This window comes from Balaenoptera ricei, chromosome 14 (genome assembly GCF_028023285.1).
Source record: "Balaenoptera ricei isolate mBalRic1 chromosome 14, mBalRic1.hap2, whole genome shotgun sequence".
NCBI classification, from domain to species: domain Eukaryota; kingdom Metazoa; phylum Chordata; class Mammalia; order Artiodactyla; family Balaenopteridae; genus Balaenoptera; species Balaenoptera ricei.
In genome coordinates this window covers 72749748-72776921 of record NC_082652.1, presented here as the reverse complement: position 1 = coordinate 72776921, position 27174 = coordinate 72749748, and the positions used below count along the sequence as shown (strand labels likewise).

At 34.7% G+C, this 27174-nt stretch overlaps 1 protein-coding gene across 1 annotated transcript in view; it reads right to left on the bottom strand.

Moving 5' to 3' along the window:
- The window catches only part of DCC (DCC netrin 1 receptor), a 1173736-nt gene that overhangs the window by 616412 nt on the left and 530150 nt on the right, over positions 1–27174 (bottom strand). The window contains exons 7-9 of the mRNA XM_059893793.1: positions 24169–24453; positions 8110–8260; positions 6768–6904 (exon numbers count right to left, since the gene is read on the bottom strand). Coding sequence (XP_059749776.1) covers positions 6768–6904; positions 8110–8260; positions 24169–24453 — 573 coding nt within the window. The remainder of the gene's footprint in view (positions 1–6767; positions 6905–8109; positions 8261–24168; positions 24454–27174) is intronic.

Sequence of the window (27174 nt, the reverse complement as noted above, 5' to 3'; positions counted from 1 at the left end):
TGGCTTAGACAACAGAAAGTTATTTTTTCTTAGTTCTGGAGGCTGGAAGTCTAAGATCAAGGTGCCAGCAGGGTTCGCTGATGGTGAGACCTGTTTCTGTAGCTTACAGATGATGGCTTTTCTCTGTGTCCTCTCATGGTCTCTTCTGTGTGTGTGCACTGAGAGAGTGATCTGACATTGCTTCCTCTTCTTTTTATTTTAAAAAATTTTTTCCAGCATGTGATCAGCCCACCTGGCAGGAAACCCTTATGCTCATCCACAGGGGGTGTGTTGGGGTCATGGTGGGGGGCAGATTCAGGTGTTAGGCGGTGAATGCATGACAGCCCGACTCCCTCCACTGTCTCATACTTGGTCACTGCCACAGTCACTGAAGGCTGTCCTATTTGGAAAGGGACCAGTATGGATCCCCTGAAACCTGCAACCCTCGCAACTTTTCCACTGCCCACATTACCAATAGTCAGGGCACAGGCAGCCTGTAATCACTTCAAACCCAGGGCTGCTGAGACTGGAGACCAGGGTCAGAAGACTACAGCTGTGACCGGACCCACTCTCATTCTCCTTTTATAAAGCCTCACAGAAATCAGCAATGCACCAGGCACAGAGGGCACTCAATAAACACCAGGTGCCAGGAAGCATCTAAAAGGTGGCGGGAGGGAGGCAGTGTGGGAAAGCTCCAGAGTTTGGAAGGGACATGGTGGTCTACTGCCATACCACCCTGAACACACCCCATCTCCCCTTCCTCTTCTTATAAAGACATCATTTCTATTGGATAAGGGCCCCACCCTTATGACCTCATTTACCTTAATTACCTACTGAAAGGTCCTCTCTCCAAATACAGTCACAGTGGGGATTAAAACTTCAACATATAAATTTGGGGGAAACAATTCAGTGCATAACAGTGGTGTAGGAAAAAAACAAGAGTCTCGATGGAGAGCTTATGAAATATTTTGATAGAAAGTCAGATAATTTATGTACAATGCACATTCAATTGTATTTCATATATTTAAAACTCAGATGAGCCTGAGAACAAACCAAGAGTTTGAGTGGCCAAGACAAAAAAGACACAGCATCGGTTTTTAAGTTTCTCACAATCCAGCTGGGAAGAAAGAATGACGAGCAGGCCATAGAGGCACAGAGTAAAGTAAAAAACATAAAATGCTTCATGAATTTGGATATCGTCCTTGTGCCACAAACCTAATTTTTTGTCTATGTTTCTAGATATTTCTAAATCTAAATTTAGACTTAAATTTAGAGATTTCTAAATTTCTAAAAAACTATCTCTGTGTATTGTTAGGACATCATTATATGATTCCTCCACAATTTGTGAGAATTATGCAGGGACCAGTTGTTGCTATGGACATTTTATAGATGAGGAAAACTGGTTATGAAGAGAATACATGGGATGTTTCAATATTTGTGGCATTTTGTTTCAGTTTGTTTTTGCTTAATCTTTGCAACTATGCTCTAGGCTTCTCATGAGGGCTGGAACAGCATCTTACATTTCTTTATTTCCCGGAGCACCCAAATCTGTTCCTTGCTCTTCTGGAACCCTTCTCTCCCAATTCTCATACCCAAGTAGTCATCAAATCCTATGATGAAGTAATTATCATTCTTTACCAAAGAAGGGACTGAGGATTAGAGAGTTAGAAAACTAAACAAGATGAAAAGTTGGTAAGCCACAACTCAAAAATCTTTCCATATCTTTCCATTACGCTTAAGATAAAAATCTAACCACGTTAGCAACATAGTCAGGATCTATACCACTTTTCCACTCCACCATCAGATTCCCTTTGTACCCATAATCACTCCCCCTTCTCCATCCCTTGCTTATCTCTAAACCTTTGCCCACTTCCTTCCCCCTGCCCAGAAGGCTCTCCTTCCACCTCTCCTCCCAATGTCCTAGCCCCAACTCCCATTCTTTCACCTTTATTGAACTCTTTATTCAGGGTCCCACACCTCCCTCTCTCCCAACTGTTCTTTGACTTTTTTAGTAATTGCCTACTTCTTGTCTGTTTACCTAACTAGTCTTTGAGGCCTGGATCTGTGTCATATGTCTCTCTATGCCCAAAGAGTACTTGAAAGAGTATACAAGAGACACCCAACAGTTGGGTGCTACTTTACTACTAATACTGTGGCTCAGTTGTCTACCTGGGACTAGAAACTGTAATTGGTTGGCTCATTATATATACCCAGCCATCTCTTTTATTGTCCAATAGCATTTTCAGAAGAAAGTGAGCTACTAATGTGGACTTTTCTATCCCACGACATTACAGAATTATATTTTTTTAAACAGGGGTCTTTAACTTCCCCCATGTATCTTAATCTGCTCTCAACTCACGTTTAAGATGGTTTTTCTAAAACTTTCTGAATAGCTTTGTCTATGATCTAATTATTTGCAAAATCGATACATTATTTAATGGTTGAGATAACCATAAGCATTTGAGAGAATATGGGACTAGATTTTGAAGAGAAATTTTCTTAGAAATAGAGAATATGTGTATATTATGTGTATGCATGTACATATACATATGTATATATGTATATATACATGTATATATATTATATATTTTGAAATATAATTTAATATTCTGAATCCACCACCATTAGGCTTAAAGAACATATCTGTGTAAGGCGAATATGCTCAGGTCGGTAGAGAAAGCCCTTCTGAACACATTCCTAAAGGGTGACACATGGATCCCAGCCCCTTAAGGAGGAGTTTCAGGCAGGGGTAATACCTGTCTCAAAGGACTTCTTTTCAAAGGTGTTTACTTGGGAGAAGCATAAACTCAAACACCAGATGAAGTAACACGTGCCACTTGTCCGGTGGAAGATATGAACTCTTAGGTTTCGCTTCAAGTTTTCAATCATGTGTAAAAGACTGACCCAGTAGAATTACTTGTGTCCTACAAAGCCAGTTTGTGACACTTCTAGCCAACATTTCTCTAGAAAGTTGATAAGGCAAATAACTGAGAAAACCTACACACAAAGGTCAACTTTTAATAGCATATTGCTTGTATTGCTACAGACTGCTTTAAAAGGAATTCTAGAATCTTTTCTGGAAAATTCAAAAATACTTTCACTTTCTCATTGATGTTAGACCTAATGGCTTTTACTGAAGAGTGAACTTTCTACCCATCTCCTTCTGAGTGCATATGGACAAGGGTGCACAGGCTTTGTCCAAGGTCAAGCACTTTATTGGTTAAAGATCAAATACCTCTTTAACATATGCATTTCTGCATTGCTTTGGACAATGAATCAATTGAGACCTAAGGCAGTGGTAAATCTCCTGAATGCTTATTAAGTGTTGTCTTGATGTGTGCAGGGAGGTGTGCGTGAGGGTAACGGGTAGATGGAGAAAATGATGTATTTATGTTCAGAAATGGTGATTATAGCTCTTGAGCCAGAAATCTGGACATTTTGAAAATAAGAATTGACAGAATACCATTCTTTAGATCCTTGTTAAAAACTAGAGTTTAAAAAAATAATCATGGCTTTAGTGATTTAAACAAAATATAAGCTGGCAACGGTATTCAAAGAGCCTCCCTCTGCATCCTCATCTCCACATTTCTCCTGTCACCATTGGTTTAGGCTGTATCTTTTATGAAAGCAGAGACTATCAACTCTTCACAGCTTCACAGATCCCATGTTTACATGCAATATGGAAAAAAATCTTACTCAGAAGTCATGAAGGTACCTGACTATGAATCTGTAACTATATTGCAAGGGCATAAAGCCAGACTTCAAACCTTTGTGTAGCCTTTCTGGAACCGAGTGCAATGCATGTACTCAAAAGAGGTCTACCAATACTGTATTGATGGTTATTCTTATAGGTCAGAAACATTATATAAATGGTTATTATTAACCATACATTTATTTATTTTTTATTTATTTCAGACAAGGTTGCCCTTAATCTCATCTAATATAGATTTCTTCAATAGGTTTACATATTATGGAACTTTCCATTTTCATTTTAGAATGTAAATGCTTTAAATGATATTTAACGGACATTAACTCTGAAACTCTTGAGGAAGACCACAGAATTTCTCTTTATCTTGTTGTATATAAAATTATATCCTACTTGAATAGTCTGTTAGTTCATGCCAGTTCACACTCAAAGGCAATCTAAGTGCAAGAAAGAACCATGAGTTAAAAGACAAAACAAGAGTCTGATAAAATCCATGATTAAAGCACAAGCTTGGATTTCTTGTGGAATTTTATCTTATGAAGAATTTAAATTACACTTAAATTCTTAAAAATGATGAAAACCAAATGTAAGTAACACTGATAATGAAGGTATTTTTTTCCTTAAAAAAAGTAATAAATTCTATTTTCCATATGAACTCAGTCCTGCAGGACGAACTTAAGCTTATATCAGGATAGTCAAAGACTATATCAAAGATTTTGCTATATCAACACTTATTTTAAAGCCTGGGCAGAATAGTTAAAACAGTGTTACAACCACATCCTAAATTAAACCATGCCTTCTACAATAGTTATAAGTCATATTAAGTCTGTGGGAAATCCTTAAAATGTATACACAGTTACCAAGAGGATTCAAGAAAGAAAGGAAGGAAGGAGGAGGGAAAACCAAGATACAAACACAGCTCTATCTATATTTAAAATTTAATAATGCCTCTAATTTACATATTCAACATGTAATCTATAACTAGATTTTTAGAAATAGAATGGTTCATTTAGAATAAAAATGGAAGTCTAAAGGCAACAAATCCAGCAGCCATAAAGAGAAAGACGTGGTACCCTATATAAAACTTAAAACCAAGCCAAACCAAACCCAAAACAACAACAAAATATACACACACAGAGCATATAGAGCATTATTACTGTTCTCCTATATAAAGAGTTCCTGCAAATAAACAAGATAAAGATGACTATTTCAATAAATTTATGAAGATCAAAAAAGAGTGATAGCAAGTCACAAAATATAAAATGCAAATATCCAGTAAAACTATAAAAATAATCTGAATTTTATAGGGATGCAAATTAGAACAAAGAGACTCAATTTTATAAAATTGTTAGATAGGCAAATAATAGAAAAGTTCACCCTTGTGAGGGGTAAACTCTTGCACTGCTGGTGAGAGTATAAACTTTTCTTTGATAATTTTCCTCAGGATATAAGCAAATAAATGACAAAAATATATAAGGATAAATTAGCGTTTGCTGTTTTAAAAAATAAAATTTTGAAACAAGATAATGCTCAACAATCAAGGACTGGAGAACATATATATGTGCACAGTAACACACAGAGGAAGATGCCATGAATGTCAAAATATGTGCATATATGTACGTCTATACACATATTTCTTGGCTAGTTTATCCTTAGAAATCAGTATTTATATACATTTGACTTAGATATCAATGAAGCATTACATGTCTCAATATGTGCATTAATTTGGTATAAAATTAGACCTCAGGCGTTTGCAGTTAGAGGTTTAGCTCTGATCACCACAAATTCTAGCTCATTCCATAACCACGTTTGCCTTACAATCAATCAGTAATACACATTACAAGGTTATTTCTATGGTAGCTGTTCTGTTACTGTACTTTGATGTTACAAATGTGAAAGTTCTTTGTTTCACAAAAAAACTTCCATATAAAATAAGAGTAAATTAAATTGTTGCCATTTTAAAGTTAGCTGATATTTTAGTTAGAATAATGCTACCTCTAAAACCAAATAATTAGAGTCCTTTGCCTATTCTTAGTTTAATATTTACAGTTTGATCAAAGAACAAACAACTCCATTGCCTCACTCATCGTATATGTTATTACCCTGTGTGCAGATGAAAGCATTTTCTGAATAAACTTTAAAGCAAAACGCAAACTTTAAAGCAAAACAGATAGCATAATAATATTATGATATAGGTTAGCAGGTATAATCAGTATACCACACCTTTTCATTCCTACTGAATAACTTCTTAAGAAGCCTATGATTTTACCTGGACTCTTTAAATGGTAAAAAGATTTACTCCAGAGGACAAAATTCAAAGACCGATAAACAAGTTTTTGGTGTTGTTACAGAAAAAATCAATTGAAATTCCAATGTTAAGGCACTTTCTCGAAACTACATGATTCAAATGAAACTGGCTAAAAGAAACCTGGTGGATAATAAAACATTTTGTTTGACTGAGGAGCTACCACATATAAGAATTATTTATTTGCAGTGATAACACAGTGACCCTACCTATCTCAATTTAATGAACTTACATTTATTTAAATTAGATTCTTGCTATGCAGGTTTTCTTTAGATGTATTTGATTTTAATGGTTCACTTTCAACATAACATCTATAGCATTTCCATATTAACGGAACAATTTTACCAACACATCTGAGTTTAATGTCAGAAACCCTGTCATCTCAAATGACATTTAACTTTTCTACTCAAGTACCTATTTTTTTATACAATTTCTCTCATTCATTTCTTCATTTATTTCCCCCAGATATTTTGGAACCTCTCATTTGCTATTTACCCCTTTTGTTAGATAATAATTTTTGGTAAGTTTCAGTTATGTAATGGGAATAATTAGACTAAGAGTGATCTATCTGGATTTTAATCAATGAGCAAGTATTGAAATACTACATTTAACCTCTGTGCAACTAATCAACGTAGAGCAAGCATATGTGTGGAGTATTGGGGCTTTGCAATTTCACACTAATAAACATAGGAAGCAATTTGGTGATAAGCATTTATAGCATCACGGTGATATATTTTGAAGGGTACAATGTAATCTCATCTCAAGCCGTTAACTTACCCAAGACTGTGAGCTCTGCAGAGGCACTAATATTCTCATTCTTATATGTGACAACACAGGTGTAAGTTCCACTGTCATCATCTGTCACATTGGAGATAAGCAAGTTGCTTCCACCCAATAAAGAATACTTTCTGGACCTGTAAGACAGAAGACATATGACATTAGAGAGTAGATTTACATATATCTATATCAGGCAAGGTATTCAAAGATTTAACTGAACTCCACAAAACCTCGATTTATAAAACTGGAGAAAAAACTCTATTTCAGGGGAGCTTGATAACACTGCATTTATGTTCAAAAATCCCTTCAAGGTAAACCACTCCCTTTGGAATACTGTGTGCTATGATCAAAGAAATGAAGTAGATTAAACTTGGAACTAATGTTAGTACTGAAAAGAAACTTAAAGATAATTTGGCTCACTTTGGATTTGAGAACCGCCGGTCCAGAGAAGTAACTACCCACAGTGGAAGTCCATGTCCTATGTCCTGACATCCAATTTAGTAATCTTTGTACAAAGTCACTTGTCATAGTGCACTGTGCATGCCTGACCATATTCAGAGAACACATCTTCACATGCTGAAGCTCCAACCGGATTTATTGCATATTTCAGTATTCTCAGAAGTATTGTGATACCATACCATGTATTGTTGTTATATAAATAAATACTTAAGGTAGATGAAACTTAGAGATAAACTTATTGCCTATGAACCTATCTTACCATAGAATATAAATGTTCTATTTAGAACACCAGATCTCAAAATCAATGAAATTAATTTCTTAAGTGAAATCTAATCCATTCTCATCAAAATGTTTCAGACTCAGTATTCCATTCTATTAAGAGTTTACTTTCTAAGTATGCCTTAATATTAACGTCCAGTAATTTAAAGCCAGCCAAATTCTTCTGTCTTATCTTGAATATTTGCTATAGCTGGGATGGTGAGAGATATAATCAGAGCTAAAAAAACTGCACAGACCCTATCATGGCATGCTATACATTCAAATGCAGAAAGTTGGTTTCTTAAGAAGTATTTCACTCTCTACACCATTTCTTCAGGATGAGATCCTCCAAAGTATCTTTGCTGAAGCCTCTGTGGTTAGGATCATCTCAAGAGCAACACTGACTTTCTAAATTTCCTTTTAGAATTGATCTCATGGATTTTGACTCTGTTCCCCATTCCTTTATCCCAGTGGGTATGTGTCTTTTATATACTGTCTAATGCCAAGGAATGTGGAAAGAATATTCAATTATTATCAAAAACCCTAGTATTACTAGGTACTTACATCAAATTAGAGAAAGATAAATAGTAACATATACTTCACAGAACTCCTAAATGTATAATACCTGAGTTGGATGACTTCCTCTCCTCGTAGCCAGGTAAAACTTGGGGGAGGATGGCCAGAAACACAACACTCCAGGATAGCATCTTTTCCTTCAATGGCTACTACATTTGATGGTCTCTGCAGAAAATACAGTTGCCTATGCAGTCCTGGGTCTGTGGAAAAAAGCACAGGGTCACATCTTTTATGAAAAATATTGCGAAGAAAAATGATGTATCTGGAACTTTGTTTTGTTTTGTTTTTCTAACAAGACACTGTGATGAAGAGGAAGGAAAGAAACATGGAAAGATGCCAAGGAAACTTATAAAATAGACTCCTAGAAGTCTTTCCATGCCTAGTTTCTAGGATTAGGATATTAGAATAGTCTTATCTGTTGTTGACATCATGGTACAAGGCAAAGGGAAAAAGCTTGAGACTACAAGTCACTCGTGTGGGCTACAGGCCTTGTTGACTTATTGTCATCAAAGAACAAGACAGTATCAGTACCTTTTTGATATTTTCAGTGTGCCTGCCACTAATATCTATTCCACCTCCTTCTGCTTTGTTTATTGCTTCTGTGGCTTGGGAAGTAAGATTAGAAAAACATGTTAGAATTGTGTTAAAAATCTGTTGTTTTCAAAATGAAAGTTTCTTTTTTTTTATAACAAAAAGTTTGTTTTTTTATAACAATAAGTTATAAACAATAAGTTATGAAGGTTTAATTTAGGCTGTTTTCAACTTAATGAGTTAAATGGAATTAGCATATAATCTTTCATTTTGCAAACTCAAAGCAATCTTGAAGCAAAGAAAATGAGGCAAAGAAATCTTCAAAACCAGGATTGGGGTGGCTGAAGAAATGCCAAAGGAGGTTAAACCTAACTAGGTCCTACTGGGGGCCGTGGGTGATCAGAGAGGAAGTGAGGTGGGAGGAGACCTGGGACACGTTTTAACATTGCTGTTAATCTTCCTTGGTTGGACCCAAGTCCACACAGGTTGATCACAGATGAATAAAAGAATACCAGTTCTCCAGTTAATAGTTGGGAGAGTAATTGTCATCTAAAATACTCTTTGTGTGAAGAAAGAGAAATTCACACTTTCTCAGTCTTGTCACATCTGTTTCTGGTTGATAACAGCAACAAAAATAAATATTCTTCACAACGAAAACATTGAAAGAATTTTCAAAATGTGTTAATCTTTATTAAACCAATATTGTAGATAAAGTGTCTCAAAATTTTTCAAAATTGCTGCCAGTTTGTTTAATAATCCTTCATGAAAGTGACTTTTCAAATCAAATGAAAATGTTTTGAAGGAAAATGTTGCTTAAAAATGAAATCCCTGATGTGGAGAAAAGGGAACCCTCCTGCATTGTTGGTGGGAATGTAAATTGGTGCAGCCACTATGGAGAACAATAAGGAGTTTCCTCAAAAAACTAAAAATAGAGTTGTCATATGATCCAGCAATCTCACTCCTGGGCACACATCCAGACAAAAGTATAATTCAAAAAGATACATGCACCCCTGTGTTTACAGCAGCACTATTCACAATAGCCAAGGCATGGAAAACAACCTAAATTTCCATTGACAGAGGAATGGATAAAGAAGATGTGGTACATATATATAATAGAATACTACTCAGCCATAAAGGAGAATGAAATAATGCCATTGCAGCAACATGGATGGACCTAGAGATTATCATACTAAATGAAGTAAGTCAGACAGATAAAGACAAATACCATATGATATCACTTATATGTAGAATCTAAAATATGACACAAATGAACTTATCTAGAAAACAGAAACAGACTCACAGACATAGAGAACAGATTTCTGGTTGCCAAGTGGGAGGGATGGATTGGGAGTTTGGGATTAGCAGATGCAAACTATTATATATAGAATGGATAAACAACAAGTCCTGCTGTATAGTACAGGGGACTATATTCAATGTCCTGTGATAAACCATAATGGAAAAAATATGAAAAATAATGTATATATACGTATACCTGAATCACTTTGCTCTGTAGCAGAAATTAACACAGTGTAAATCAACTATACTTCAATAAAATAAATTTAAAAAAATAAAATAAAATCCCTGAAATGGACAGGTTCACAAAATGTGCATTAATAAATAGCTATCTTTATAATGGAGGCTTATTCATGAAATGTTTCAGCTACATATACTGTATAATACTACATTATTATAGAAAACATCAAATAAAACCTATATAATTTTATCTTCTAGCTATAAGAAAATAGGCCTGGGACCTATGTGTAATACTACTTATTCATCCATGGAAGAGCCAAAATTTCAACTCAATTATATTTTCTTTTGTCAGAAAATCATGTAACACAAAATGGTTATTTTTTTTTAAAATATTTTTATATTTTATTTTAATTTACAAAAGATGAACGAATAGTACAGAGTTCCCACATACCAGTTTCCCCATCCCTGGCATTCAGTTTCTCCTACTATTAACACCTTACATGAGGGTGGTACATTTGTTACAATGAATAAAGTGATATTGATACATTATTATAAACTCAAGTCCATAGTGTACCTTAAGGTTCACTCTTTGTGTTGTCTAATTCTATGGATTTTGTCAATGCATAACATCATATATCTAATATTACTGTAGCATATAGAATAGTCCCACCACCCTAAACAAAATCCCCTGAGCTTCACTTATTCATCTCTTCCCCACCACCTACATCTCAAACTGCGGGCAATCACGGGTGGTTTTACTATTCCTATAGTAGAGCCTTTTCCGGAATATCATATAGTTGGAATTATATAGTATATAGACTTTTCAGATTGATTTCTTTCACCTAGCAATTATGCATTTGGGGTTCCTCCATGTCTTTTTGTAGTTTGATAGCTTATTTATTTTTATTGCTGGATATTTTTCTATTGTACCAAAGTTTCTTTATTCATTCACCTATTGAAAGATACCTTGATTGCTTCCAGGTTTGATAACTATGAACAATCTGCTATAAATGTCCATGTGCAGATTTTTTTCTAGACAGAACTTTACAGCTTAATTCAGTAAATACCTTGGAGCATGATTACTAGATTATATGGTAAAACTATGTTTACCTTTCTAAGAAACTCCCCAACTCCCTTCCAAAGTGGTTCTGCAATTTTACATTCCTGTCAGCAATGCATGAGTGTTTCTGTTGCTCATCCTCATAAGCATTTACTATGGTCATTTTAATTTTTTTTTTTATTTTAGCCATATTAATAGATATTCAGTTGAATCTTATAGTTGTTTTAACTTGCAATTCCCCAATGACATAAGACATTGAGCACATTTCATATGCTTAGTTTCTATCTGTATATCTTGCTTAGGTGTCTGTTAAGATCTTTTGCCAATTTTTTAAATTGGTTTGTTTTCTTACGGTTGAAATTCAAGCATTTGTGGTATATTTTGGATACAAGTCCTTTATCCAAATGTGTACTTTGCAAATACTTTCTCAGTCTGTGGCTTGTTATTCTCTTAGCATAGTCTTTTACAGAGCAGAAAGTACTAATTTTCACAAAGTCCAACTTATTCTCATAACATTATCTTTTACAGAGCAAGAAGTACTAATTTTCACAAAGTCCAACTTTCATGGATTATTTTATAGGCAATGTATCTAAAATTTCATTGTCAAACCTAAGAACACCTAGATTTCTTCCTGTATTTTAGAAGTTTTTTCTTAATAGTTTTGTGCTTTATGTTTAAGTCTATCATCCAATTGGAGGTTTCGTGGGGTTTTTTTTATGAAAAGTATAAGGCCTGTGTCTAGATTGGTTGACTATATTTCTGTGGGTCTATTTCTGAGAGCTCTGATTGTTCCATTGATCTATTTCCCTATTATTTTGACAATATAACAATATCTTGACTATTGCAGCTTTATCATGAGTTACCGTCAGACAGTGTGAATCCTCTGACGTTCTTCTTTAGTATTGTATTCACTATTCTGATTCTCTTGTCTTTCCACATAAATTTTAGAATCAGCTTATTGATATACACAGAATGATGGGATTTTCTCTTTATCTTAAAATATTAATAGTTCAGGCATCACTGGGCTCAGTGCCAGGAAAGAAGCATCTGCTATTTTTAGACAGAGCATATATATTCTAGATTACTTCAATCTCAACCTGGTCCATTTCAGTTACGTTTATTATCTTTGCTCCTCCATAGACATTGGAACCTGATCATATGTGTCACCCTAATCATACATATGGAAATGTCAGCTTTTGGCAGAGAAATCTGGTTCCATTTCTCCAAAGATATTTCTCTGTAATTATCCAATTAATAAATTCTAATATTATGGAAGTTCTCCCCAAAAGCTAATGGAAATGGTCTTTAATAGTAAATAGTTCATATGTTTCACAACATTGTGACAGATTCAATGTGATCACAAATTGTTTGAGCTCCTTCAGTCCAGAGTTGAGGGTCCACTTCCCTATTGTTTAAATCTGGCCTGGCCCCGTGTCTTGCTTTGACCAATAGATTGTGTTGGGAATTACACTGATGAGTTCTGGACACAAGGCTTCAAGAGGCCGTACAAGTTTCTGCCATGGGTCTTTATGAAACGACCATGTTGGTCTAGCCAACTGGAGGATGAGAAGGCACATGCAGGATGACTGAGTTTCCCAGGCAAAACCAGCACCAACTGACATACATGTGAGTGAGGCCGTCTTAACACTCCCACCTCGGTCAAATATGCCTGAGTGAATCAAAGTGAAACCAGCAGAGGAACAGCTGAGATAAACTGCAGAACTATAAGAGATAAAAATTTAAGTCACTACATTTTGGAATGGTTTGTTATACAGCAATAGATAACTGAAATATACACATGAATGAAAACAAAACAAATCCATCCCAGCTATTTAAAATACTTAAAATACCAAGTAACCTTTTTGGTTGCTGTTATTTTTAGTTTGACTTTTGGTTTCTGTTTTTTGTTTTTTTTTTTCACTATTAGGGTGATTCTGGCTATTTAAAGAATCATGATTAATCTTGATGTATCCCTTATTTTTCTCCATTAAAATGTGATTTTTTTTTTTTAGAAGAATGTCAAGAAAATGTATTTAAGTTCTGAAATGGGGAGGACAGAGATACTATTGCCAAGGTTACGTTTGTATGATAAAATTGTGGGTAGTTTTTATTTCCATCTTTGGATTTTTCTGTGTTCTCTAAATTTTTTTAATAAGAACATATTTTTTTTAGAGTAAAGAGTTATTTTAAACTCTGGTGTTGCAAAGTGGATGGAAATTATACGAGAAACAAAGAAATTATAAAAGCTAATGACTAAAACACAAGGCAAATATTGAAGAGCAAATGAAAATTCTCCCTCCAGGCTCCGTAATAATATAGATGAAAAAGCCCTGGGAGGAGTGAACTTAAGATCCTAGGTCATGACTTTTGTTGACTAAATTGATTTTAATTGAACTATGATGGAATTAGCAATTATTCATAAAAATAATTTTTGGTCTTGCTACATGGCCACTGATTATTCAGAACCAAATGGAGTTACTCAGCTAATACGAATATGAAAAAAATTCAGTTAAATAATAAACATGATTTCATCAAGGAAATGGCATATAATACCAGTCTGAAATGTTCTATTTCATAAATTTGTGATAGGTACACAAATGGTCATTTTATTTTTATTCTTCAAACTGACATATGTTTCATATACTTTTATGCATGTGTAATATGTTTTACAATTAAAAGACAGGAGGGATATGCAAGGGTGGATTCTAGAAAACATATTTGGCAATAGCTTTAAAATCAAACCAGAAAAAAATGATTTTTCTTCTAATGTAAATTTTTATATTAAAAATTTCAAAAGCAGCCCTCTTTCATATGATGCTCATGGAAGTGAATGCACACACTGTCACAACTATGTTTTCTAAATGGATTATGAGCAGTCATGATTTGCTTGGACTAAAATCCAGTTTAGCTTTTTCCTGTTGGGAGGTAAACGTTAGCCTGATTCTCTGATCTGGTCTCACTGTCATGCTAGTAGAGGTACAGCTAATCCTCCTCACAGACGAAGAGGGTGGTACATAAATAAAGAGAAAGCAGTCATTACAGTGATGCAGATCTTTGACATACACAGATCCCATTAAAGTCTAGCAACACCTTATGGCAACATGCTGCTTTTACTTATGCTTTTCTTTCTTTTTTCCTTCCTCCTTTTCTCCTTTCCTCCCTTCCTCCTTCCTTTCTAACTTTTTAAATAGTAAATTTGGCCTACTTTGGCTTAATCTATTATCTGAGTTAGAGAGGACTGATCTACAATCATCAGGAAAATGAATAATAATGTAAACAGTGGATCTCAACCTGTTTGGTCTCAGGAACCATTTGTATTCTTACAAATTATTGAGGCACCCAAAGAGCTTTCGTTTATGTCAGTTATAGATATAAATAGTTACCATATTAAAAATCAAAACAGAGATTAAAATATTTTTTATTAAATATTCACACCTCACAAAAAATAGTATTTAAAAAAATAACTATACTTTCCAAAGTAAAATTATTAGTAGTACCTTTTATTTCTGTACATTTTTAATGTGCCTTAAAGGAAATAACTAGATTGTGTCACTTTCTGCATTCACTTTGTTCTGATATGCTGATTTGGATGAATTACATGAAAATAATCTGACCTCAAATAGATATGTAGTTGGAAAAGGGAGGTGTATTTTTAATAGCCTTTTCAGGGAATTGTAGATTTTATCTTTTAAGACTGCACCAAAACTCAATAAGTAGTTTCCTGAAAGTTAGTTGTAATGTGAAATCTGACACCATATCAATAAAGATTTTGTGTTATGTTATATAAAAATCCATTGGTCTATCTTGCATTTTGAAAATATTTTTTGCCCACGCTTGATTTAGTCACATCAATCAATGGTCATTTGGAATGGTACACTGAATGGGACATATCTTCCAAATGTTGACACATTTCATTATACATTATCACAAAATCTCATTTGTTACATTTGTTCACCACCAATCCCATCAGAAAGGCCTTTTAATACTGCAAAGCTGTCAAGATCCCTGTGGCAGATACAAGATTTCCAAATTTCTAATTTTGTCTTAAAAGCATGAACTTCATCCTTGGGAGCAAATACTATTTTCCTTGCACTGACTGACTCACTTCGTTCATTTTTGAGAAAATGTCTAACTAGTACTCAAGTCTGAATAGCTACAGTTTTCCTGCTGATTGTCCTTTCAAGTAAAAATGATGTCCCGAAAAAAAAAAAAAGCAGCTAATTCATCTTGAAACTCAAATGATCACGGAAGCATCTACCCCTCAGAAAACACTGTACTTTGATATCCTTGATGTATATTTCCCATTTTGACATGCAGAATATTAAAAAGATATGTATTTAAGAATCAATATTTAATAAAATTAATAATTTTTACTGCTTCATCAAAGACGTTCTTAGGTCACCATAGTGAAAAAATACCCCCCAAACACATTAGGATTCTTGTTAAAATAGGTTTGACCTCACAGATCCCCTGAAATCATCTCGAGAAATGCTAGGAGTTCATAGACCACACTTTGAAGATATAGCCACAGTCTCAACAAATTAAGCAGTTTTCTGAGGCATTCAAGAAGCCCATTTCCTTTCAACATGGGAATAATTTTGCATCGTTCAAGTAGAAGTAGAAATTGATAAATTAAATATACCTTTTCTCCTCCTTTTCCTCCTCCTCCTCACCAATCATCATTATTATTTTGCAGTTAGGAAAGTAGTGCAAAACTTAAATATTTCAGCAATAGACCATTGCAAGTTAAAAAGCATCTTGGATCAATAAACTGACACATTTAACCTACACTTCACAATTCGGAAGTAAGAACTCAGCTATCCTCAGGGCCCATGCACTAAAGAGGCATGGAGAAAGTGCACTAGTTAAAGTGGAGAGAATATTTTCCATTTAAAGACATATCCTCACCCCACCTCCCCACACCCCCCCAAAAAAAGGTTTTGTTAGACCTTAGTACACTGGCCAAATTTATTGAATCTCTGAGGCCAGCTCAAAGCTAGATTTGACTCTCTGCATTCACAGGTTTTCCCAAATGCCTTGGGGCCACAGAATTTTGTCTTCCTTCATGATCCATGACCAGGTTGAATATATAAATTATGCAACTTGGGATATGTTTCAGAATGAAAGGTAACTCTCTTTATAATTATTCTAGGACATCAAGTGTGACCAGGACTATCTTGTGCAAACTGGAAGGCATTCTTACCCTGCAATGACATTTTTTTTTTTAAATGGGGCCATTTTCCTAAACTATTGTTTAGGAACATCAACACTAAACTTAACATGGCAGAATCTAAAGAATAACTGAGGCATAGATAAATTTAATGATGGACCATTGGCATCTGTGTCAGCAAGAAAAAAAATACTGGTTTTTACAACTTAATGACTGTCTTCCTCAAAATAACTAGTATTTGCTTTTAATTTTTATGCTTTCTGAATGCAAAACCTTTTCTCCTCACTGTATACTCTTGTTTTCTTTATTAAATTCCTGCCTCAGTGGAATATCAAACACTTTTCCAATTGGAAATAAAAGGGCACTGCAGGCTACAATGGGATATTCTCTTTGATTTCTTCCCAGGTATAAGAGTTACAAATTAATTTAACTTCACAGAGCCTCTGTCCTCAGTTTCAAGCTAACCTACTGTCCACCTGCTGGCTGCTTAGCCATCCCCAATCTAGTTCTGTTTTAGGAAATTCAGCAGGTACCATGTGTTTTCAAACAAAAGTAAGTACCCTAATATGTGCTCTGAGCCAAAAATTCCACGAAACTCCTTCTAACTCTTTTAGAGTGTCTTTCATTAAAAACCAGCCTAATCCACACGGATCACAGGAATCTAAATTGATTTAATAAAAAACAAAACCTCCATCTGGCCAAAAGCCAAGGAGCTTTGAACAGAGAAGAAGAAGGGAGCCATTTCTCAGAAGCTCTAGGATTCTATTACTTTCCTTCCTTGTTTACACCAATTCAGTGCTAAAAATGGCATTCCCTATCTGTAAATACTCCTACATCTGTTCATATTTCCTCTTTCCATCTCCATGTACACACACATACTGCTATTTGTAGTTAGAGTTTGGAAGAAGAAAGGGAGTGTCTATTCCTATCATTGGCATGTGGTTATATCCCTTCTGTCTCACAGGCAAATTTTGAGTCTATCAGTTTCATTTTACAGCAGATCTGAAGGAAGTGATTTTTCTTTTACAGAATGATTTTTTTTTTAATTTTACAGCTGACAGTAGAATCCCAGAAAACAAATGTTGCCATTATGCTGTGTCAAAGTTAGTTTAGGGAACCTAGAAATCTTCATAATTTATATAAATGCATAAAGCAGCACTTATAACTTTCCAGAAAAGTAATGGATTTGTTATTCTCTCATTTTTGATAAAGAATCAAAAGTATTCAAAATATTTCCTATTTGGCCAATGTTGAATAAATGAAGGTGTGCCCATAACTCTTGACTAAATGTGTCTTCTTTTATGCTCGAGGAATAAACTGATGTCCAACAGGACCAAAGAAGAAAATTCTACCAGTTCTTTCATTAATTTTTGTGACTTTTGCACTCATAGGTTATGGGTTTTGCTTCCACACACCTCTGGAGAAACCCTCTTGTTTGTGTATGAAATAGGGAAGACTACCTGACCCTTCAGTCACCCGCCCAGGGCTGCTTAATGTCATATCCCTAGTAAACGCAGAACTGACCATATGTCAGCCCAGTAGACTCAGGGAGAGACAAGCTCTCTCCTTTTCAAGAAATGTTTATTCCTCCTTGTGGAGGGCAATCTCAAGCATATTGTTTTTGCTTTTAACCTTATGTGAAATAGCAAATTTCATTTAGGGAATGAAATTTAAGATTAGATAGTATAATCAATATCTAAACTCACTCAATATCAAGGATGAACATAGATAAACTAGTGAATTTGGTGAAGGAGAGATCACTGGTGACATTAGAATGATAGACTTGGCAAAAAAAATGTCATAGATCTCCCAGTATTCCAAGTACTTTCAACTTGGAATCCTGGACCTTGTTGATCACCCCCAAAATAGCACTGGGAGATGCAGATTTATTCTTAGCAAATTCAAAAAGCAAACAGACGTTGTCTACGCGTTGTCTTACGTATCCACAGTAAGTCAGCTTAGATTTGCTAACATATGAGACTTTGTTGCATTTAAATGGGATTTCATCAACTCTGTGTGAAACACTGGTTATCTCAGTTATCTTGCATTGGCTAAAAGACCTAACTTACAATAACTAATTCATATAACATGCTTGTCCATTGGTTTCTGTGCTCTGCCCAGCTCAGGCTCCCCAAAAAGGCTGGATAAAGTTATCATGTGAGGGGAGCGGGGAAAATCATGACATGGAACTTGGTCAGTTCACTGCCTGGGCAGTCAGTTTATACAATAAAAAGTATCAAATCTTCTTTTGGTCTGCTTTCTATGACAATATAAACTGACTTTAATTTTTTTTTTTTAAATATAAATGTAAAAGTCTCCTATTTTATGAGATTGATTTTTGACCTTTAATTGTTGTATTTTAGCATGGCCTCATGGTTTTGAAATATTAGAATTTGTCTAGCAAACTTCTACTCTTAAACATTACAATTATGAAGACAGAGTTGTGGATGAATGTGGATAAAATAATAAAAGAGATCCTCGGTAATGAGATTTGGAAAGGCTGATTTAGTCCAACTTCTAAACAGCTAAGGAAACCAAGGATTTTAGAGGATTAAAAGAATTGGCAATGACTAACAAAGATAAGATATTAAGAAGTCTTATTTATTGGCTAACTCTTATTTCTAAGCCAGTGTCTGTTGCGATATTTCATATAGCCAAAGAAATGATGTTGACAGAGAGGTAAGGGTGAAGATCATGTATCAATGAGTTACTAGAGAGGAAATAGTTGCAGGATACTCTGACTTCTAACAGATGTGAAAAGGAAATGAAGAAAATAAAGAGTACTATGCATAAATAGCACAAAACATGTAATTAACTACCACTAGGAAAATGAATACTTTGATATCCAGAATCAAAGTCAGGTAACTTAATAAAAGAAAAATAATCTTGATATGAGAATCAAAATCTTTAAAAGAGGAATTTCTAAGATGCCAAAGTAATTATGATAGTTACTAAGGACTTAGCAATTCTAGGCATTATACTTGGCCCAAAAAATTGCAGCCTCATAACCACCCTATGAAATTGTATGAAATTACTCTCTACATTTTGCAAGGTTAATAAATTAAGACTTAGATTAAGTAATTTGCTCTAATTGCACAACTTGCAAGTGGTGAAATTGAGATTTGTACTTTGGTATCAGACTCCGTGCTTTTCACACTTCTATCATAATAATAGTTCAAACTGGGAATTTTAAATATTAATTAATTGATCAACATAAACCAAATCCACGGAAATGATAGATGATAGTCCACATGCTAACCCCTTCATGCAATCTGGATTACATCTAATATAATATTTATTAGGAAACACAAACTTCACATGGTTTAAAGGTAATATGGTCTGTTACTTTATTCTTTTCTAAGTACAGATTAGAGAGAAGCAGAAGAAATCATTTTATCCAACTTGGATCTATGAAAGACCAAGTGTGTCCTGTTTATAGCATGGCATAGGAAATAGTTTTAGTCAAAACTAGCCTAAAGAAGGAAAGCAAACTATGGGAAAATCCTTCAAAGCAGGGAAAAACTTTAAGTACAATACAAAACTATCAGGTAATACATTAATGTGATTTGCTCTTCAGTTCCCTGTTTCTGTTTTTCTGAGTGTGTTTTATGCCATTGAATCCATTGTTCAAAAACCTTTAAGGATCCCCGATCACGAATAAAGTGAATAGAATCAAGTCTAAATTCCTAGACATGGGACTCAAGGTTCTCCATAAGGCAGGTTCAGCTTCTAACTCTAGATTGATCACCTGCTATTATCATTCTACAAATGGTTATCTCCTGATGACCTACAAAAGTAATCTCTAAAGACTTTGCAAAGTTTCTACCTAGAATTGATGTATCCCTTGTCTGTGTTGATTTGGAACTAGAGATATTTACCTAAATTTACCATTCCCTGCCTTATATTAGTCATATGGCTATGAATTAACTGTCTGGCTCGATGGTAAATTTCAAAATAAAAAGTTTAATGCATCCATTGGTTTATAATAAATTCTTAGAGATGAACATATTCTGAAACTCTTTTAAAACCAAAAAACACAGTTTTCCTTTTAAATAATATGCCTTTTGGGATGGTTTCTATTAAAATTTATTCCAATAAAAAATAAATATTATAGAGAAAAATCATTCAAAATATATTTTAGTCCAACTTATTCCATTAAAAGCCAATGTCTCTAATTACACAGATATTTAGTTCAAGTCTATCAAGGATCCAGAATCATCTAATTATAGTTAAACGAATGAACAACAGATTGAATTACCAATTGATCAATTCAATTAGGCCATTAAGAAAACTGAAATCAGAGTTCCAGTGTATGGGCCAGTTATTTCAGTCAACCTAGTGCCCAAAGCAGATTTATAATTCATCAATTCAATCTACTGTTCGGCACTCAGACACGATGAGATCTGAATAAAGTGGACCTGACGAGCACTATGGCTGTTTCAATCCCTGCTACATTCTCCATCACAGACAATGAGACATTTTAAACCATCTCAACTCTTAGTGTTTTGTTATCAATATTTCAAAAAAAAAAAAAAATCCTTTACAATAATTTAATAGTAACCTACTCTGTTAAAAATATATAATTCCCCAGAATTTTGTCTTCAAACATTAATCAACAAATTAGTTACCAATTTTTCTACCTTTTAATGAAACAAATAATTATTCATTTAATCTTGAAAATATACAATGTTATGAGAAAAATCTCTTTAAAAAATTTGTAATTTAATTTGAGCACAATAACACCACTACCCTGCTCCTAATCTCAGGAAAAGTGCCACTACCTAGCTTCATCTGAGCGTGCACTCCATCCCCTCCCTCTTGAGGCACATCTGATATGTCTCCAAGACCTGTCCTTAATATCTCCCCACTCCTCTTCATTTCGGAATCCTTTCTGATACCACTTTAGTAGCAGCTTTTGATCATTTCTCTCCAGAATTAATGCTGTACATTCTACCGTATCTTTCTTCCTTCAGTTTATCGTCCTTGCTTCCAATTTCTCCTCCTTCAACACTTCCTATGCCCTATGACCCAGTTAAACAGAATGCATTCAGTTCCTCTGAATGAGTGCAGTGCCTCTGAAAAGTTTTTATCTCTATTTTCTCTGTGTTTTGCTGATGTGGTTCTTTCCTCCTGGTGTAGTCTTCTCTTGGCCTAGCTACTACTTGTTCTTCAAGACTGGCACATTGCTTTTCTCTCTTATGTAAGGGGATGGCACTCTGTATTTCTTCTTTCAAAGAACGGTCTACTTGCTTTATCTATTTCACCCACTAGACAACCATTTGCGGGGGCATTATCTTTCAACTTTGTATTCCTAGTAACCTGTGTGATGACAGGTACATAAGATTCACTCAAAAGCTTGTTGAGTAAAGTATTTATGTAGTGAATAAACTGCAACTGCTTGCTGGAAGACAGCATTTCGAAACAACTATTTGATTCTTAAAATCTGAATTTAATAAATCTCTGTTACTTGGTGATATTAGACACCTGATACATAAAAGTGGCAACCTGAAATGTATTCTACATAAATTTGAATAAGGGCATCATATTACATATTATTTAGAAACGGATAACTCTCCACACATACGCACACAAATGAAAATACTCTCTTTATGAACTGTGGTAAAAACAAGTGTTGAACAAAGTTGCAGAACTTCAAATTGGCATTTATGTTTCAAACTAAAGGGAAAATGGATAAGTTCATCAGTCAACACGATATTTAAATGGCCATGGAAGAATGTATTTTTTTTTAAAGAGTGGTAACCATATACGTACCACTTTAATGTTTCTAAGTCATGTTAATAATATAATGGATTTCTATTTTAACTGTGTCTATCTTACCCTATTAAATACATGTTTTAATAGAGAAAGGGCAATATACCTGTGCAATTATGACTTCCTCAAACTGGTACTTATAGAAAGTGGAAATTGATTAAGAAAGGATTAGCACGATTTTAAAAATTAGGAAACGCTAAATGGCAACTAAAAGAAGCTGGGATTGAGCATTTATTCATTCATTTACTCATTCTCTCACTCAATTTTGTACTTGTTGTGGATTTGTGAATTTGACCTCTAAACCAGCTTGCAAACTCTGGCATAAATGGGACAAACATGGTCTTCCAGCAGGTTCTTTATGTGATCAACAGTATACAATACAGGATTAATCAAGTATGCTAATAACGTGTGTGTGTTTATTAACTTAGCTCATAACTCCTTTGTGAAGTTTATATTTGAACTCATAGAACTTTGAGAAAAATTCTCATTAGATATAGTGATTTCAAAAAAAAATATGAGTTTTCATCCAGGTAAGTAATACCCACACACCTCCAAAGTACAGCGACATATTCTTGATTTTAGCCAAATTAACAATATGAAATTTGGCTTTAAATAAATCTCCATGGATTACAATGCAAATGTGTTTTGCAAGGTGAAGAAATGAATGTAAATGGTGATTTGATGATTATGTCTCTGTGTCTTTCAAATGTTTCCATTTCATATTTAATATTTAATTAGTCCAACTTTATCCCTTAATACCACTGGAAAACAGACTTTTCAGTCATATTAAGATAGTCAAACATATTCTTGCCAATTTTCTGTGTGGCTTACCTGGGCTTTGCATCTGATTGACTCAGATGCATTACTAAGGGTATGTGAATATAAATATTTAAAATTTTTGTGTATCTAATGGATGCGTAAGTAAATGCATGTACGTGTTGGGAATAAATGCTGCATTTGCATCTGTCACTGCCTAGAGGATGGAAGGCAACAGTGTCACTGATGGTTATTGACACATTTAAATCAGTATCCCTGTGACTAACAGAGGAGAGAATCCACAAAAGGGTTAGAAGCGGTTTTAGAGATGTCCTAATTAAGGTCTCTGGAAACTTTCAATCACATTGCCAGTCTGCATTTGGAATGACTTGGGGATGTTACCCTCTACCTAGTGGAAGGACTTGTGATCACTACATACAGAATGTGGAGACAAGAGCCAACGCCAGTGCTTTGACAGTGAGTCTGTTACAATTACTCAAGTGTTGCCTTCTTTGTGATTCTCACAAATGAGTCTAAATAAACCCCACAAGTAAAATTAAATGAGAAAGTATTGATAGGTATTACATAGATATAAGATAGTAGCAGTTATTGGAAGAGATCTTAGAAAATATCCATTCTAACTTCCGATTATTTAGGAGAGAAAAATGAGGCCAGAGTCTTAGAGATTTTCCAGGGAAGAGAAAGGGAGATAACAGATGGAGAGAAACACTTTCTTTATCATAATATCAATCACACTTTATTGTAATTACTCGTATGTCCATGTTCACCCAGAATTCTATATAAGCCAGGCTCTGTGTCAGTCTTAGTCATTGCTGTATCCCTAGTACTTAGCACAATGCTTCTCAGAAATGAGTGTATGAATGGATAAGCAAATGAAAGTTCAATATTAAGCTGGGGAAGGCTCTTAACCTTGCTAAGCCTCACCTTCATCCTCTGAAAATGGGGATAACAATAACTACCTCTTAGACTATTACCAGAGGAAAATCAAATAACATAAAAATGTTTAGCAATGGGCTTTGCACAAAGAAGCACTCATTAACTATTAATGGAATGAGTGAGTGAATGAAGCCAAATATAAGGAAAATACCTGTTTCTGTTGTACTGGAAAGTTCAACTACAAACCATGGAAAGATAAGAAAAGCTTTTGGCATACCCTCATCTAATGGTTCATTTAGAAAAGAAGAAAAAAATATAAAACTAAACCCAATACACAATACAGAACTTAAAAAAAACTACTAAATATGTGTTAAAGGAAAAATTGCTCAAACAACTCTAGAAAATATAATTCTGAAGAGAATAAAGAACACTAATCTTATCAGCAATACCTGATAAGATTCTGACTTCTGCTTCATTTCCTGTTCTTGAGCTGGCTGGATTCCGGGCTAAGCATCGATAGATTCCAATGTCTCCCAGTTGAAGTCTACTGATTTGCAAGGCTCCAGAGGGCAAGACCACCACGCGGGAGTCGCCCGGGATGGGAGTCAGGTCTTGTTGGTTTTTCTGCCAGTGTATTGTTGGCATCGGCTCCCCAATGACTTCACACTTGAGTAGCACTGTGTCGCCCATGAAGGCAGTGACAGATTCTGTCTGGGAGAGGAACCTCAGTGGTCCTAGGAGAAACACAAAGAACAAAGGATAAATCTTTCAGAGGAGGCACAATAGTCACCAAATAAAAAAATCACATCTGTATTCTTTTTAGAAAATTGTATCCTACAAAGCATCTTCTCAAAATACATCTCGTTTGCTCTTCACATTTTACCACATTATGTCTGGCCCTACAGTAGTTTCCGTGACTAAAAAATGATAAAGATGCTGCCATTAATCTCTAGAAGCTAACTGTTTTGTTTTTATTGGGTAATAAAACAGCCTTATAAAACAAACAAAGCAGGCAAGATCATCTTAATTTTATACATGAGGGAACTGAGGTTCAGAAAAGTGAAATTCCACATGCATTCACACAGTTACTACGATATAATTCTGCCAAGGGGACCTGGTTCTTCCAAATTCTCATCCTATGCTCTTGCTGTTAGCCAACTTTGGACAAAGGACTATGAAGTTATGGGAATTTATGAAGGACTGGCCATATGACATAACCTAGCGCAGTTTCAAGAAAGATGAGTCATATTAACCACCAATTATAGGCTGACTCCTTAAGGTAAATGATCATCAGTATTTGCCAGTTATAGCTGTGGTGAAATGAAAAAATGCTTAAGTTGGAATTAGACTAGTTTGTGTTTCTAGTCTGGCTGGGCCACCTACTCTGTGTGAGTCCTTTGGCAACTTGTTTCATTTCTTTGGGCTATAAAATGGGATAGTAGTGAATTCAACAAATACAGCTACTATTATGTCCATTTGAAATAACATGTAAAAAAGACGCATCCATATGGATGATTAAGCAAAGGCAGGGGAAAATGAAAAGACAACAAAATAAATAAACTGGCTATCACTGAGCATGAAGGATGGTGAGAGAGAAGCCTCCTCCATCATGATGCTGTATATGAGAAGGGTAGAAGATATTTGGAGCCTGCCCTCTTGAACCCCCTTTTATGAACAGACGGATATTTGTGACCCTAGTGCTTTGACCGTGAAAACATTTTTTGTGATTACAAACAAACATATTTGAATGAATTATGTCACCATTGATGGATCATTGGCAATTTTACTTTCTAGAGTTAATCCAATTAAATAATTTTAATTTCTTGATTTGTGTTCTATTCATCACAGTTATATGCCAATATTTTAATTTTACTGGAATTGGTTTCCCTGTATGTGCATTTCACAATAAAATTTGATTCATTCATCAGTTTGGGTTTCATGTCAAGTTTTTCTGATCATATTTGCATTACTGCGATTTTTATTTTATAGATCTATTATAAGTAGGTCAAAGTTTCCTAGGTCTTAGTTTAAATTTTGTCAAGAAACTTTCTACCAATATTTAGTTAATAACAAATTCTAATGTGTTCAGTTTTAACTACTGTTAGGTTTATTTGGGGTCTATTAATTCTCACAAACCTAACTTTCCCTATAATCTGATAAAAATTTTGCTGGAGTGAAAAGGGCAAAGGCAAAATGACCTAGGCTAAAACATCATAATTTAATATGAGAGAAAATCAAAAGTGCTGTAGAGAAGTCTCATACCCTAGGCTAAGGTAGCATTTCATGTCCCTTTCAGGGATTAGTCTTTTGAGCCACAGGGTAACTGAATCTATGAAAAAGGAAATTACATCAGTATCACATACGGAATAGATTTAAGTTGCCAACGATGGTCTACCACTCACTACCGCCACACTCATAAACAGACCTACAGACCTGGAGATGTGGCACCATGGTTTAGCAAGGACAATTAATTCTAGACCATAGAGAAATATGAATTTTGATGCATATGTTAATTTATCAATGGAAATATATCCTACACTTAGGTATTAAAATTACTCACCTGGAATCTAGATCCATGGAGCTATTTGTCTCAACAGTACAGATGTGTCTACAGTGGGAGCAAACCACATGCCTAATTTTATTCTTCTCATTCAGTTAACTGGAACTAATCTATAACTATGCTGGATCCACCACTGAACGAGGACCAAAAGGAATCCATTAACTTGTGCCCTAGCTCATTATTCAAAGTCCAATTTCCAGGCTGTTTGTAGTGTATAATCTTGAGTGTATTCAAAAGAAGCCACATTAATCTACTACTGATTGGCTTTGGCATGGATTTAAAGCATATACTTGAACAGCGAATGGTTTATATATACTACACAAGGCAAATCTGCAATGAGTAGTGTCCAGATGTTGTGATGGTTACATACATCAAGATATTTTTCAAATACGTTTCTGACTTGTTTCCTTAATAGTTTTTTTCTTGGTCTTCACATCCCTAGCATTTTATTTTATAGTTAAGGAAACACCGTTGGGAGTAATTTACTCACACATACAAGTTATACATTTTATACAAAGGAGGTAAGAATAAAATATTTTTGATAAGTTGATAAAATATCTGGATACTTCTATATATTCAGATATATGGTCCTGTACAAGCTACATACACTGGATAAAATTCTAAATATGTATTTTACATCTGAATGTCTGTGGTATTCACAAAATTCACCTTCAGAGTTCTAGAGCATAGAATAAAACATAAAATGAAAGAGTAATTCAAATTGATACTCAGCAGTTGGTTCCTTTATATAAACTTCATCTAGCTGGAAGAATCATAGATGAGGCATGAGATTATATATTAATATAATTGGGCTTAATGGAATTGGCTATTGTTCCACATGCTTATTCACTATGGTTATTTTAGATCTTAATAAACAGGGGGTTGGAATTACCTC